Source organism: Engraulis encrasicolus, chromosome 16, assembly GCF_034702125.1.
Source record: "Engraulis encrasicolus isolate BLACKSEA-1 chromosome 16, IST_EnEncr_1.0, whole genome shotgun sequence".
NCBI lineage: Eukaryota > Metazoa > Chordata > Actinopteri > Clupeiformes > Engraulidae > Engraulis > Engraulis encrasicolus.
Window position 1 is genome coordinate 42,138,660 of NC_085872.1, and position 17,388 is coordinate 42,156,047.

The 17,388-nt window shown below is 42.1% G+C and overlaps 1 protein-coding gene across 1 annotated transcript in view; it reads left to right on the top strand.

Annotated features, from left to right (window-relative positions):
* The first annotated feature begins 13,296 nt into the window (after window positions 1-13,296).
* The window catches only part of gpr158b (G protein-coupled receptor 158b), a 53,986-nt gene continuing 49,894 nt past the window's right edge, over window positions 13,297-17,388 (top strand). Inside the window, exon 1 of the mRNA XM_063220487.1 lies at window positions 13,297-14,144. Within this exon, the coding sequence (XP_063076557.1) occupies window positions 13,297-14,144 (848 nt within the window). The remainder of the gene's footprint in view (window positions 14,145-17,388) is intronic.

Genomic DNA, 17,388 nt, shown 5'->3' on the forward strand with positions numbered 1-17,388 from the left:
CTCTCAAAATAATTATCACAGTGGGTTAGCCTTGACACCAATGGCAGCCTGATGATGCCCACTTTACTCTAAACACACCCCATGACAAGGCCCATTCTGTGAAAAGTGCTGTAAAAATAATTCGTAGGCCTACTTACTGTGGGTTACCATTTACCGGCTATTAGCATTGAGTCAGGGACCCATACATGGGGGGACTTATTTAGCGGAGTGGAAGGCTACTATTGGAAAGGACTGTTGGAATGGCAGGTTGATTGTGCCCATCAAAAGGGCACATTTTATTGAAAGAAAATAGCCTACTTCAAGTGCTTCAACTTCAGTTCCATAACTCTCTCTCTCGTTCTCACCCTCTCACTCGATACCTCTCCTCGGTCCTCCTCTCCTGCACCTCATCTATTTCCTGATGTCTTCTCTCTCTTTTGCCTTCCATCTCTTCTTCTGTTCATCTACCAGACTTTCTCCATTTCCCCATGCCCTTTGGAGAGGAGTTGCCTTATCCTAATACCTTATCCCTTTACAAATAAATTGAAAAAAGATGTTTCCCTTACAGACTGGGCCAGCCCAGTGGACTGAGCTACTAATGATATCATAGAAAAGCAGGGGGCTGTGTGAGTGTCACTCACGTGAATCATATTCAGAAACATTACACAAATGTTCTACAGGGCTGATCTATGATAAAGAAATGCCCGGCTGGTTGGCCATTTTGGTCCCAGTTCAGCCTTGGACATGACAGTGTCATGACAGTCATAGACGAGTCATAAAAGTGGTCATGAAAAGTTGACTGTACAATAGATTCACAATACAAGTAGACAAAATCGAAACGGTTTGCCCAAGAATTTGTTTTGTGAGCAAAAGCTTATTGTTAAGATATGCTTTGATTTACTTCGACTTCTTCTACTACTACTACTACTACTACTAATAATGATAATAAAACATATATTTTTGTATTTTCAAAATACAAAATACTTTATTTTATAAAGTAATTATGTATTTGATTTAAATACATTTTTCAAACCAGTATTTTTGTATTTTATTTTGATACATTTTATGACCAAGTATTTGTATTTTGTATCAAAATACTTTATTGTGTATTTGTGTCCAGCTCCGCTCATTGCACTGTATAGTTAGACAATTGTATAGACTCAATATGGTAGGCCTATTTCAAATACTGTTTACCAGGAGAGCCAATAATTGTAAAGGGCAATAAGTGATTTGCATCATTGCTCTGCTCATAGTTTTTCACTGAACATGACAGAAACTCTATGTCTTAGCCTCTCCTCAGTCTGCCTCCTCTGATAACTCACTCCACTAGGTGCTTGGCAGCTCTGAAACCCCTTGTACTTCACACTGAATTGAATCTCAGGGAGGTTATCATGGATGCAAACAGTGCATGGCACGATGGCATTGGGAACTGCTCTCATCCCCGTTTTGTACATGTGCATGTTCACTGGTAAACTCACCAAACACACACACACACACACACACACACACACACACACACACACACACACACACACACACACACACACACACACACACACACACACACACACACACACACACACACACACACACACACACACACACATTCTTACACGCACACGCATGCATACACGCACTCACACAGACGCACGTACACACGCACACAGACGCACACATATGCATACACACGCACACACACACACACACACACACACACACACACACACACACACACACACACACACACACACACACGCATGCATGCACACACACACATTCACACACACACACACACACACACACACACACACACACACACACAGACGCACGCACACACGCACACACACGCACACATATGCACACACACACACATACACACACACACACACACACACACACACACACACACACACACACACACACACACACACACACACACACACACACACATACAGTTTGTGACAGGTGACGTCAAGCGGGGGCATGAAGAGCCTCCTGATGAAACATTATAATGGGTGTCAGATAGTTAGCCAGCTGAGAGAAGAGTGTATTTGAACAGCTCTTTTCCAAAACGCTATATCCACCATTTTTGACTTTTTGGCATTTTAATTTTGGAATTGACTGTTAACATGTTCTATCATCTATGTCTGAATTCTTGCCATTTAAATATTTTGAGAACATACTTTAAAACCTCTATAAAATGCATTTTGCAATGCATTTCAATGGAGTGCCCAATACACAAAAATCTATTTCCCCACATTCTATGAAATGGATATACCGGTATCTCATTTTGGAAAAGAGCTTTTCATTTTCTCTGTGCACTGTTCCACATTCAGAATCCAGGCAATAGGTGTGAACATTCACACAGGCTTTATCGACAATCTTAACTACTATAATTAAGTCAGAAAGAGGGCCTAGTCATTCATCTGTGTAGGGAATGTACTGTATTTAAATAAGTAAATCCCAATATCTAGGCAAATGTGAAGCTACCCATGGCCTTACTGCTACCCACACAGAGAGGCAATGGGAAAGAAATAATTCACAGTAAATTACCTCCAGACTAGACAGGGCAGAGGATCTGGCAGAATGTTTGGTCAAGGCAATTCAACAGTCACTGGATATCGATCCCCATCCCCTGCCAAACTCTGTCTCCTTATTTAGGCATTTGTCTGTGTCAAACTGTTGTCCTAATGTGGCCTGGCCCGGCACACATACTCCTGTATGGTATACTGCTTTATGGAATTTGGGGTGTGAATTATATGCATTGTATGCATTCATGCGTGTATTGTATGCACGATCCTACGCTGACTCAAAACCCACAATCTACACTGTACAGAAACATAATGTGTGTGAGTGCAAGAAGGCCCAGTAGGTGGCAATGCATTGACTCACATTCCCGGTTTGTCCTGCATGTCTGTATATAACTGTAATGGATGAACATGTTGTGTCAGAGAGGTACATTTCCTTTTCAGAATTGCATATACACATGCCCCAACCACACTGCCTTAATGTCAACTTTTGTTCAAGGCCAACATTGGAACCAATAACATACAGTTGACTTGAACAGCCCTCTTTTCCATGTTGTCATGGTAGCAGTTCAGGCAGTGTTGTTCAGCTGCTGTGGACTTTAGTAAGAATCATAACATTATATAGGCCTATATACAAAGTCAGTAGGCTATATAAACATGTGATCTTCAAGCGGTCAATGTTTAGGCCTATTTTTGACCTTAATAGGCAATTGTAATGTATTTATTTGTTAGGCTATAACACCTTAATTGTAACTGCTGGATTTGTAGTGCTAAATGTGAAGCTAAACTTTATTTTTTAATCAGATGAAAGTAACGCAGAGGAAGGTAACTGGTTGAGTGCACAAATAATCTTTTTTTTTAGCTTGTTGTCTCTAGGAGAGTTTGGACAAACATTTCGAGTGAACAGTCTGGTTCCCAGTCTGCTTTTGGATTTTACACTTTCCACCAATCTCATTCCCTTTTATATCATTTTATGAGTCATTGTGTGTGTGTGTGTTTGTGTGTGTGTGTGTGTGTGTGTGTGTGTGTGTGTGTGTGTGTGTGTGTGTGTGTGTGTGTGTGTGTGTGTGTGTGTGTGTGTGTGTGTGTGTGTGTGTGTGTGTGTGTGTACATGGGTGCTTTTAGGTGTGAGTGGATGCATAAGTGTGGAATTGTCAACATTCTCTATTACCCTCTGGGAATAATTCTTCCAATCAACACCCGTGATTTCACACTCCCCCATGCTGACACTGTATGAGATGTCAGCTATACCAAGACACATTGCCAGTTCTGGACCACTTTCGCTCAATTTAGATGCACTTCAACATGCACTTAAAGTCTGTGAAATGTGTAATTTTAGAGGAAAAGTGTCTGATGTGATGTCTGGGATGAAATTTCTATACATACCGGTATGTACGATATATATGCTCATGATTGAAATGCAGAACAGATGGACAGGTTGTTTCTTGGAGACTTGTTAAGACCACATGGAGCAGGTCAAATAATTTGTTCTCAGTAAGAACAAAACACCAAGAGCCTGCAAAAATTGTCAGCAAAATACTGCAACAAAATGTTGGTCAACTTTGAGGGACTTATGAAGATGTGGGTTCATCTAGTGGAGTGTTTCTCAAACTCTTTCAGACCGAGGACCACTTTGTCCCCCCCAAAAATGATCAGGGACCACCTGTCAACTGAATTGGCAGTTGATGGGTGCTAATTTGACACTGCTAATTTTGATGCAGATCACTTACTTTTTATTCACACTATAAGCCTGTCTTATTGAGTTGAAAACATGAAAATGCTACAAATGTAGCCTACTGCTAGTTTATCTTGGAAAAGTAGAAATCCCCTCGCGGACCACCTGAGCTCTGTCGCGGACCACTAGTGGTCCCCGGACCACACTTTGAGAATCACTGAACTAGTGCAAACATGGCTGGACTCGGTGATAAATAGGGCCCAGGCACTTTTGGCTTAAAGTGGCCCCTCATAATAAACAGCGCAGATATGACTCACCGGTGGGTTTTTTACACTTCTGAAAATAGGGGCCCACAAGGGTGCAGCCGGGCCCACTGGGGAATGCAATGTATGCCAGATGGCCAGTTCAGCCCTGAGTGCATGCGAACATTTTTCTGCAGACTAAACCTAAACCCAAATGAGCCCTCTATTTTGTACAGCTGTCACGCAATGACCTTCAGAACTTTGCAGAAAAACAATGGCTGAACAAAATCAACACCCACGTCCCCCTATAAAATGGTCGGCAACTCTGAATACCACTTCATTTAAAAGGAGATTTCAATCTTCAAGCTTTTCTCTTGGATGTCTAAGGAACGCTATTTCCAGAATATTTTGAGAAGCAAGTGTGTGGAGATTTGTTCAATTGATGAATAATGACCAAAATGTTTATTTTAATACTTCTACACCAACATGCAGCATTAACGTGTCACCCATTTTCATTCCACCTATTTCTAGATATTACACGGTGAAGCATCATGGGATTATACTGTACACCAGATCAGGCCAACATTAGACTATACTTTAAGACTGCAGTATAAAGATGTCGTAGACTATGAAGGGTTATTGGGTTCAGGATGAGCCTGGCTCCTTGGTGTAGTCAGTGCATGTACAACATGGAGACCTGGGTTTGACCTGGGTTTCCCCCTTTGCAATATAACATGTACCACATAAAAGGGCTGCTCAATCAGCCATGAACATAAATCAAAGCTTGGAATGTTGGCATGTTTTTGGCACTTTCATATTATTATATTTTCTGGGGGTTTTTTTTTTTCAAAATGTTCAGCATGTAACTTCGTGTTTGTTCTCAACTCAAAGTTGTGCCAACTGGTTCTGCCAGAAGTGTAAACCCAGAAACTTGCATAAGATAACAATGACTGTTTTTTTATGTAATGGGATTTTCAGATGTTTCCAGGGTGCCATAGCTGTACATGGAGGGTCTGCTGTGGGCAGTACAAGCTGGCATCTTAGCCCAAGACAAGGAGGACAGGATGGAAGTGAGAGGTCGTACGTACACTTCAAATCCTTTTTGTTTTCTTTTGTTACCCTCCTTAGGAGAATCTGATGAAGACTGTGAAGTCGAAACGTAATCCAGCCATGAGGCAATAAAAGAAAACAAAAAGGATTTTAAGTGTGCGGACCTCTCACTTTGAAAACTACAGTCAGCCTTTGTCCTGCACCTTTTCCTGGGATGTGCACAATCTTCACCTTCAACCAGGAGGACAGGATCACCAACACCAGTGGTAACAGGAGAGTGGGCCACTGCATTGCCTGCCTGACTGGGTTGTACCCCAGCTGTGGCCAAATGGTACAGTAAGAGAGTTGCTCTTTAGACCAGAGGGTTGCAGGTGTGAATCCCACGCTCCCCCCTCCATACATCTACAACCATGTCTAAGGTGCCCCTGAGCAAGGCATGCAACCCCACACCACCGCAGCAGGGACTGTAACCAATACCCTGTACTAACACTAAGTTGCTTGCTTTGAATAAAAACCAAAGTAGCATACAGCAGCTTACACAATGAGCCCACATTTCTCAAATAAATAGATCACGCTTATCTCAACTGATTAGCCCATTCTCAATCCAATGGTTGTTCTCTCCAAAAACATGTCGGCACGATTTCCAGTGGAAGTCATCTACTGTATGCGAAATAGTCTGCCCAAATGTTGTCATAATTCCATAGAATAGTTGATACAGTAGCCTAAATTCATGACCGTAATTGACAGTCAGCCGACTAGTTTGTAAAAAAAAAAAGAAGAAGAAAGAAAGACAGAAAGAAAGAAAAAGATACATTTTATTTGTTATGCTTTTTTGACTTGCATTTTGGAGGCGCTGCTTATTTATGTGAGAAAGGAATTTAGCTTTGACACATTGTAAAACGTTTTTGGAGACATGTCAGCGTGTGATAATGATCCATGCTGTTGTGCTATCCAGTTTGGCAAAAGAACAAAATAAATGAAGATGAGCCAAAGCATTTGAAAAGGATCTATGCAATTGTTATGGTACTGGCAATTTATATCGGAAAGCACAAAGCAGGGTGTTTTCTGAAGCATGAATGAGCAGTTGTGGGAGACATGGAATTTAGCAAGCTATCTTAAATGTTATGCAGAACTGTGAAAGAGTTTGGCCAAATGACCTTTTAGTTATAGGAATGTTATTTCGATTTCAAGACATGACATGAGCCAAACCAATAGAAAAAAACTGCATTGTTATCCTTTCTTCCTGGTACTTGGAGAAGTGACAGAACACATACTGGGCTACCAAAAACCACAGGCTACATTTTCCATCAGCATGTTTCTTCATTATTGCTAAGTTGTTGAAGTTTGAAGTTCAACGCCATCCTATAAGGCAGTGGTTCTTAACCTTTTTTTCTCAAAGCACCCCGTTACCTGTGCCCAAGACAAGTCGCGCACCCCCAATCCAAACCTCTATATGTGTATAGGCTCTAAAAAACGATTTAAGTGATTAATTACAATGATTTTTGCTTGAGACATTAATCAATACCTTAATGTCTTGACATGGGGACCAAAACAGGTTTTAATTTCGTTTTGATTTGGCCTAATTATAATGTTCACTTGTCACAACCTCAACACAAACAAAATTCTGCGCACCCCCTGAAATCTCTGGCACACCCCCAGGGGGTGCCCGCACCCCAGGTTAAGAACCACTGCTATAAGGCCATGAACATCATGTGTCTTCCAGTCTGCCCTCTGCCCCATATGGTTTACCATGTCTCACTTACTCCTGACTATGCTTTTGTCGTCTGATTTGCTGTAGTTAACCTCTAAGCCTATCTATGGTATCAGCAGCCTTCTTATCTGTCCACAAATTCATTGCCTGCCACACTTAAGTGAGCAGGCACCCATACAAATGTCAACTTAACTCCAGCTCTTGGGAAAATATCAGTAAATTGAACATGTCTTCTTGTCTAGAGGATTACTGCCAGGTTGGTGGTCAGCGCTGAACAAGAGACAGAGGCAATGACTGCATACAAGAATTGGATTGAACCAGAACGAATCTCCTCCACACTTGTCGGCTGTGTAGAAACTTAAATCATCAGTAACTTTCATACTGACTTCAATTCTAACTTCTGGGATGACTCTGTCTCTCCAATTCAAGACTAGATAGTGTGACCTTTATATCCTGTAACCAGCTTTCTGGAAGAGACCATTGTCTTGGACTTTTTGTATTGGTATTCTGAAGCTCCATTTATTGCCCATTTATCCACAGCAGTAACTACTGCTTATCTTTTTACCCACACGCTCAATATTCTCCCTCTTCGTTGGCCGTTTGAATTCAGCATGGTGCATTACCATCACAAACTGTACCATAATAGACCTACCGTGGGATCTGGAGCTTGAATAGAGAAGGGACAGAAGAAAAAAAAAACTAAATAAATAAATGAACTAAATTCAGTCAAAAAAAAGATATGTGTTCTTGAAGAACATCAAAGAAATCTCCAAGCTGACGGTACAGAACAAAACAAGAAATCTCTCAACAGTGACACTGGTGTCCCATATAAACTCTTCTGGTAGAAAACTTCTCTGTGTACACAGCATGCTTTGCATTCCAACATAGCGTGCTGGACAGTCTCCCTTTTGCAGCAGTTAATGGTGACCTGTGGCATGCTTGCCATTGCCAATGATGTGAAGACCATGATTTAATCCAGCGTGCCCTGCCCTGAGTCTTGGTATGATTTACTCTTCTCTCCTGCTCCAGTTAGCCAGTCTTCTGGGAACCTGTTTTTTTATTATTGTGCTTAGAAAACTGCCCTTATTTTCCCTGCCCCAATGCCTCTGCCACAAATAGGTGCGGTTTTACAATAGAAGCCGGGGTATAGGCAACTGTCTTGGGCCCCTCCTGCAGGGCCCCTAGACCCCCCCCCCCCCCCCCCATTGCTAAATCCATCACTGGCCACCAACTATATTTTCCAAATTATAACGGTCTTCAGTTCTGTCACACTGAGTGTCATGCTTCAGAGTGGTCTGCAGCCTCATTTCCCTCAATACCTGAGTATGATGGAACCATAAGAAAGAAAGTATATCTTGCTGAGGCAATCTGTAAAGACTTTGAAGGACATCATAAAGTAGGTTGAGTCTATACTATACAGTGACTTGCCATTCAAAATGCTACACAGTAAAAAAAGAACTGTTGTTTTTACGGAAAATTGCTGGCAGCAGTGGTTGCCAGAGTCTACCTTTAAACAAATAACGGTATATTTCCTTTTTACATTTTACGGTAAGATTATGGCAGCAGTGGTTGCCAAAGCCTACCGTTAAATAAATAACGGTATTATTTTTTTTACATTTTACGGTAAAATTATGGCAGCAGTGGTTGCCAAAACAGATTGGACAGATTATATTCAGGTGAGTTCAATTATAGAGTTACAATCAGACAACTGATTGGACTGATTACACTCAGGTAGTTCAATTATAGAGTTACAATCAGACAACTGATTGGACTGATTCTACTCAGGTGAGTCCAATTATAGAGTTGCAATCACAGACAACTGATTAGACTGATTCTACTCATTGGAGTCCAATAAACATCAACTTAATTAGATACCTAAATAAATGCCCAATTGCCAGATTGTCTAGTGTAGGCAGGTGGACCAGTCTAGTATCATCAATGAAGGGTATGCAAATCCATTCTTTATTTAAAAAAGGCCTGAAAATAACCTTAAGGAAAATGAAGGCCAAAGCTAGCGGGGCAAGCAAGCTAACAAACAAGCTAGTTAGCAAGCCACCATGCAGCCACCCTTACAACGTGACCTGCTAGCCGGGCCGGCCAGGTGAGGGCAGGCCAGCAGCCGGTCAGCCGGCCAGCCGGCCTTACAGCCAGCCAGCCAGCTAGCTAGCTAGCAACCAGTCAGCAGTACAATGCAGTACAATGTCCCTGTTTAAATACATGTTCAAGTGAACCATGTGACCCGAGTGATGAAGCATTTGGCAGGTGCAGGCAGTAAGTTAATCATTGCATGACAGCCCTTAGCACTCAGGTGAGGTCAGGAATTGATTGATAGATTGATTTGGATGGGGTAGAATGACAGTTTCAAATAGACTGGGCTACTTCTAAGAGCTCAAGGGATTACTGTCCCAGGTAGATTTTTTCAGATTATACTAGCCTATAGGTATATTTTACACATTAAATGAGGCTAAACTGTAGGCTGTTATCGGATAAATAATAAGTTACAGTGAATTACTGCAAAATGTGCAAACTGTTGCCATTTGCAGTCCTTAACTGTTGCACAGTTTATTCAGTTGCCAGCTTCATTGTTGTCAAATCTACAACGTGGAGGCACCTGGAGCCAAGCAGACAGGCAATATGTTTTCTGTGGAGTAATTAATATTCAATTCATTATAACCTCCATTGCTTTCTGTTGGGTAGGAGGAATGAAAAAAAAGATATTCTGAATTTTGAAGAGGTTTACCGTGTCAATTTGCCTCTCAATCGAAAACTCTGATGGCAAAGCCTCAAAGTCCAATAAGGGAAAAAATTATTGCGGTGGAGAATTTTTCGCAGGATGAACTACAACACATGCAGAGGGTTGTACTCTAAGTTAATACTCATTGATGGCTACAAATCAAATAGCGTGTTGACATCAAACTCTGCCTGTTACAACCAGCCTATCAGTGGTTTGACAAGTTACACCTGGAGCAAGTGCAATCACAAGATATCTATTGGATTAAAGAGGACAAAAAGCCTAACACGACCAGAAAGAGCACCTACTTTTTGTAGTATACACAATGTGAAGAAAAGCAGAACAGAGTTCTTTGTCTGTTGGTTCACAATTTGGTTCACTAACAGAGGATTGAGTTTGGTTCACTTATAGGGGACTCAACAAAAATGGCTGCTCATGTTGCCAAAACATTTTAAAATTGGGGAGGCATGTTTTTCATAATTCTCAAGGGAGTTAAACATTAACTCTCTAGCTCTCTTAGCTCAACAACTCGGATCCAGAGGAGTCAAATAACACTCTGTAGTGTTGCTGCAACTCTTGATGTTTAGATTTTGGCTGAACACCAGTCTAACTCTGATCAATCGAACTCTGGCAAATTTGCTGTGTACATATGTGTACACCAGTGAAAAATAAAGTCATGTACCGTTTCTTGACTACTTCATCTTCACTTAACGGTATTTTCCAATATTTTCTTTTCAGTGAACAGTTCAGTATTTTCTACATATTGACACCAGTGAAAAATAAAGTTATGTACCGTTTCTTGACTACTTCATCTCACTTAACGGTATTTTCCAATATCTTCGTTTACAGAGAACAGTCCAGTATTTTCTACATATGACACCTGTCAAAAATAAAGTTATGTAGCGCTTTTTGACTAAATAGTAGCTTGCCATATTTAGTACAGAGATAAACTGTTTTATATTTTACGGTCACTGACTGTTGCAATTTGACAGTTTTTTGCCGTAATTTCAACAGGCATTTTTTAAAGTGTAGTCAAGAGCATACAGTATGACATTATAGGCTACTTAGCCCTAACCTCTTCAATCCACCCGATTGCAAATAACTCTATAGACGGCGTATACAGCAAGTGGTCAAACATTTTTTATATATTTCTTTTTTGTACAGTGAGACAAAAACACAGCAGTAGTCTTCCCAGAACCAGTAAATTCCAAAACCCTTTCAGGATATATATACAGTATATTAGGTGTGATAGGAAAATGGTGGGAGAGAGATACAGGGTAGGGTTGGGAAAGGATGCAGGCAGAAGCAAAAGTTGGGTACCCAAGTAGCCTACACAAGACTTCCCTTTTGGTTTGGGTTTTTTGGGTGATTGACAGCTAAAGTAACTGTGCATTACGGGGGGGCTGTGGCGCAGCACGCTAAGCCCCCCACATTTGGGCTTACATTGCTCACGGGGACCCCGGTTCGAATCCGGCCGGGGTCATTTCCCGGCCCTGCCCCATCTCTCTCTCCCAATCATTTCCTGTCTACTCTCACACTGTCTTGAAATAATAAAGGCCAAAAAAGCCCCCAAAAATACATTTAAAAAACTGTGCATTACCGCCACCCTCTGGACTTGAAGTTGGCAGGCCAGATGAGCCAGGGAGCTACTGTATGTATCAAGCCATGTGTATAATTGTTCTCAATTAAGATATTGTCAATTTAATTTATGATTAGGTTAATTGCTTTGAATTCCATTTATTGGGGAGTGTATTATGCACAGTAATATGTTGCATTATGTTGCATGTCTGTGGTCAGATAAGGAGAAGGTTTACTTAATCCACAGACAGTATTTTAACAATGCAATTTGGAATACTGTCACAGAGTCTTAATCAGAAGCATGTATTTCCTTTTATTTTGAAATTAAAACCAGCGGTAACCATATTATGGAATCTAGAGTGGAACATTAGGATACCTACACTAGAAAATAGCTTGACTCAACCATGAAATAGCATGTAAATCGTGATAACAAAATTGAAAACAATATGACTTGAGATAATATGACAAATCTAGTCAGCCTCACTCACAGAGTTGGTAAATTGTTGCCTTTGTAGCCCAGTTTGTAACGAATATTGAAGTTCAAAATATTGACATGTCGGAAAAAAGACACAAGGAGTTTGTCACATGCACAAAATTTCAAAGTAAAACATACAGCGAAATTAGAGTCCACCTGTACTGTGACTAGTAGTAACTAGTGACCAGTGTGTGTGTGTGTGTGTGTGTGTGTGTGTGTGTGTGTGTGTGTGTGTGTGTGTGTGTGTGTGTGAGAGAGAGAGAGTGTTGGGGGGTCCTGTGTAGGGTCATGGTAAGAGAGACAGTCTGGGCATCCTCCTCTGGTCCTCCAGTGGAGGGGTGGGGTGGGCAGCAAGGTCAGTGTAGGCTCCTATCAGTCCAGTTCAGGGCAGCCTCTTGCAGAGAGGGCGGAGAGGTAATGAGCGCCATCTTGGAAAAAATGTATTGGCTACCTGGCACGGCACTGTGATACTGATGTATATTTGGACCATTATTTTGGAATAGGGTAGGAAATGGGAGGGGGAATGTAATTGAATTTGCAGTTGCCGTAGGCTTTGTTGGTCGTCAAAGCCAAAACTTCAGAAAAATAAATCCACGAGGCGAAATTTAGTCAATTTACTCTGATGGTGGGAAATAAATCAACATAATTTCGTTTCAATTGTCCAAATGACGTTTCAATAACGACAATATCCATATTAGCAAAATATCGTACATTGTCTGTTTATGTTTAAAAATACGATTTTCATTTCTGATTTTGAACGGCACACGCGCCAATTTCAGCACTGGACAGCTCCTCCAGTTTTCTGAAGCATCCACCCAGTTTCGTGATTGACAGAAGAAGCGGCCACTGGCAAGTCTACGACTGGTAAACTGTCCTGGTGTGTACCATGAAGAAACTGGGTAGCCTACGAGAGCACTCCGTTCCAGCTGTCTCTGAGGTTCTAGCAGGCTATATTCTCCCATCGCAGCATCTGAGAAGGCGCGGTGGGCAGAAAACCAGTAGCGAGAACGTGTTTTCTTGGCTCTCTTGGAAGACTGGTAAACATCTGTTTGTCACACACACCAGAAGAAGGAAGGAGGCGGTCAGTGGTGAATCATGCGACTAAACTAAAGCAGCTGACAGCATGTAAGCGACTCGATCCGTTTTGAATGTCGTCAGTTATATGTGAGGGGGAAAAACGTATACGACTGATGTCCGCCAACTTTTCTTTAAAGATTATCTGGTCAGTTAAGAAGATCTCAAGTTTTGCTACTGTCAGATATGGGGAACCCAACAGACTAGATGTGAACTAAATCGGAGTTCCAATCTGGCAAGAAGGCGAGACGGCATGGGTATTCTTCTGATATACCTGCTCCTACGAATAGGATTGGCATTTAGCTCTAATTTTGGATATGTGGAGTGGTCTGACAACGACAAAGATTCGGAGACCAAGACGCCAAACAATCGTGACCCGCAATACCACCCAACGCTGTTTAACAAGCCCGTCACTGAACGCACGGTGGTCGCGCACAAAATTGAGGAGGACCTGCCCAGGGTGGTGACCGCTTTTCTTCACACGGGAGACTCTGCAACCCTGGAGCATGTGAACTGCTCACGGCGGTACGAGTTGAGTAGCCTGCGCGGTGGTTCCCTGGTCGCCTCTCACTACTCTCTCCACAGTGTTTTGGATACTATGGCGCATGCCACGAACTTCTTAAACATGCTTCTACAAGCGAACAGGTCCAGAGAGCAGACGGTGCGAGGCGACATTCAGTGGTATCACGCGCTGGTCAGGAGCATGCTGGAGGGAGACCCCAAAATCCACCGGGCAGTGGTTTCCTTTCACGCAGAGTCCTCCACACCCGGCCCTCACGTTCTTCTCCAAGCGACAAGAACAGACACGGATATAGTTCTTCAAGACCTGTCGTCGTCTGCTGCTGCCCATCGCCTTAAAAACAGGACGCCGGATTCAGAGTGGTACAATGAATTCAGGGACCGGAGAAAGCCTCACGGTTTCCGTAGAGGCGTGAGCAGAGATGCCAGAGGCACCCAAGAAGGCTACTTACTTGATAAAGATCAGATCAAGTGGTCTGCCCCCTACCTAGAATGCGAGAACGGAAACTTTGTCCCATTCTGGCTTCTGACTTTGTCGGCCGGTTTCTATGGTTTGAGGGCTAACTCGGCCCCAGAGTTCAGGTATGCCACCACAGAAACACCACTCTGAACAATTCTACTGTACTGTATTTTTCTATTTTAAAACTATAAAGGAACACCAAAGATCGTGATATCAGAAGGACAGTTCTGGGGAGGTGTTATTACCGCCTGCTGACTGAGAGAGAGAGAGAGAGATGGGGGGGGGGGGGGGGTCATCAGTCTTCTCCTGCTGCTCGATTGATTTACACATTTGCTCATATCAGTCCTAAACAGTTGTGGGTACTGGACAGTGCAGGCCCACCCACATAGTGTACCTATTTTTGCTCATGGTAGCATTAAAGTATCACTGTTCACTCACTAGCTGGTGCTGCATCTGAGTGCTAGCCTAGGCTAATCATATCCATACTAAATTAATTGGGAAATGCTTTTGACTGTGGCTTTGTGGGTGGGAAGGTTAGGCCACTGGAGTGCTGTATAAGCACAATTAACTATAGACTAATTTAGTATTACACCTTCGGATAATAAGTACACTGATGCTGGTGAATGTATGGTCCCCTACCTGCAAAGAAGCTCACTTCACCTTCGAATATAGATACATTCATTGTAGAAACAGTTGATATCCAAAATACAAGTCTATTACTACAAAAGGAAATCTTCACATGGAACTAGATAGTTCTTCCATTGTATGTGATAATGACCTCTGATTTACATAGAATGACAGAAAGGGTAAACAAATTGCAAATAATCAAATGTGCTACAGTTCCTTCCAACTCAGGTGACTTCACCAAGTAACTAGTATACACAGTAACTGTGCCATGATCAGCTGAGATGATCTGGGGTGCATTTCTCAAAAGAGAAGTTGTTAGCCTGTTAGCAACTTCGGTAGTTGCCAATGGGAAAACGCATTGAAAACCACAAAGTAACTAATGTAGTAAGCAACTTTGGTTTCGAGAAATCCACTCCTGGTTGGGATCGAATTTGTGGCAGATTTTGTAGGTTTTTAGTGTTTTTCAGTAAGAACACAGTTTATCTACCTCAATAGGCATGTGGAGTAACCAGTGTGCCAACTATGCAATATGATGTACTGGTGTTTTACTGACACCAGTGTTCCTCAGACTTTTTCAAGCCAAGGACCACTTTTCCTCCCCAAAAATGTTCAGGGACCACCTGTCAACTGAATGCACAGTTGGCGGGTGCTTATTTGACACTGCTGCTTTCGATGCAGATCACTTATTTTTAATTAACATTTACAAGCCTATCTTGTTGTGGAAATAGGACAGCTATGCATGGCTTTGAAATAATGTCACAAATATAGCCTACTGCTAGCTTGTCTTGGAAAAGTAGAAAAACCCCTCGTGGACCACCTGAGCTCTGTTGCGGACCACCAGTGGTCCCCGGACCACACTTTGAGAATCACTGACTTACACCATGAATTTACTTCTACTTTGACTTTTGACTTTTGCGCGCACACACACACACACATGCACACACACAGGGTAGGCCAATGCGCAGTGCCTGCGTACTAATCTTCTGACACAGTAGCTCATGTGGTACCTTTTGTAGATACACACCTCCCAAGTTGATGTGCTGGAAAGGGAGAATACCAGGCGTGTCATCTTACAGAACCCTGTCTGTGTGATTCCAAAATCAATTCACCCATAAATAAATGATGAAAGATATACACCACACCTGCAACTTGACACTCACTGGACTTTACTTGAATGAGTTTAATATGAATTTAACAAGCCAAGAGCTATGACTTTGTATGATTGCACTGAGCGTATGTTTTTATATTAGCATATAAATCCTACCATTATGTGGATTCCCATTAGCAGCAGAAAATTATACAAAGATTCGTTTTCATCTGGGTAAATGGAGTTTCTCAATATATAAAAGAGTGAGTCACTGGCCAGTTGGCTAACCTCTTCGGATGCTCTACTGCTTAATGTGAAAGAGCAAATGATTTGGGAGTATTACAAGAAAGTCTAGACAAAGATGTTGGGCAGTGCACCTTGCCCCTAGACCAGAGCTGAAACGTCAGGTTGGGATTGTGCGTTCAAATTTCAAAGGGATAATTGCATTGATGTCTACAGGAAAGGCTTTTCTCTCCCTGTCAATTTCCTCAAGGCCTTTTAACTACACAGAAGAGACGCTTACAGCGAGACTGAGGACCCCATGTGGCATTATTAGCCATACAAGCTCAGCACAGCCACCCAGCTTATGGAGAGAGAGAGAGAGAGAGAGAGAGAGAGAGAGAGAGAGAGACGTCTGTGTACTTTGTGATTAGAGAGAGAGAGAGAGAGAGAGAGAGAGAGAGAGAGAGAGAGAGAGAGAGAGGGAGAGAGACTAACAGCACCAACAACAGAAGGAGCAATGACTAAGGGGCTCAGATGAGACTCAGAAAGGCCTGATGGCTTTTTTCTCCACCTTGTCTGAATCCTTACTGGTGACTTTTAAAGTTCACTCACTTCACACACCACCATTAAGGTAATGGCACCATATTGGGGCTTTGACATGATGACACCACAGACATGATGACCTTTGATTGGGTGGCTCCAGATGTCGAGGCATGTCAGCGGGTTCAAAGTAAAAGTCCCAATCTCATTCCAGCAGGCTGAAAGACATTAAAAAAACGTTACCTTGGATGAATCTGTATAGCTTAATTTGAAAAGGAGCCCCCTTACATCTTTCACCTGAATGGGACATGGATATTAGATGTGGCTACCAAGCAGAAGCAAGAGCTTATGTTGAATCTGAGTCTGACTTGGGCATTTCGGACTTGGGAGGGGAAATATGCCTATTAATTGAATTTTAGCATCACAAAGACCACCAGAGAAAAGGTTCAGGCCATTATGCAGTTATGGGCTATTGAAGGTAATTCCCTGAATATTGCCGACCCATTACACACGTTTCGAGCTCAGGTTCTGCTGAACTATTAGTATGTGAGTGAAATAATAAAATGACATATTCACGTAAATAACAGAGCAGAATTTTAATATATACTGTTTGCCTGTACCTTAAGTAAACACAAAAAAAAACATTTTTTTTACTAAGATCCTCACTTTCTAGTTGCTAATTATGCTAATAATGAGAACATTGCTTGCTAATTATGCCACCCTTCTTACCGTCAGGGTTTGTTTTATACATATAATTGTCAGATATACTAAGGCTTCACTGTTGTTGTAGTTGTTGCTGGCATTCTTGTTTTGCATCTCATGTCTTGGGGAGATGAGCCAGCCCGCCTGTCACTCAAAGTGTTTGGTCCAATTCCCCTGGGGGAGGGCTG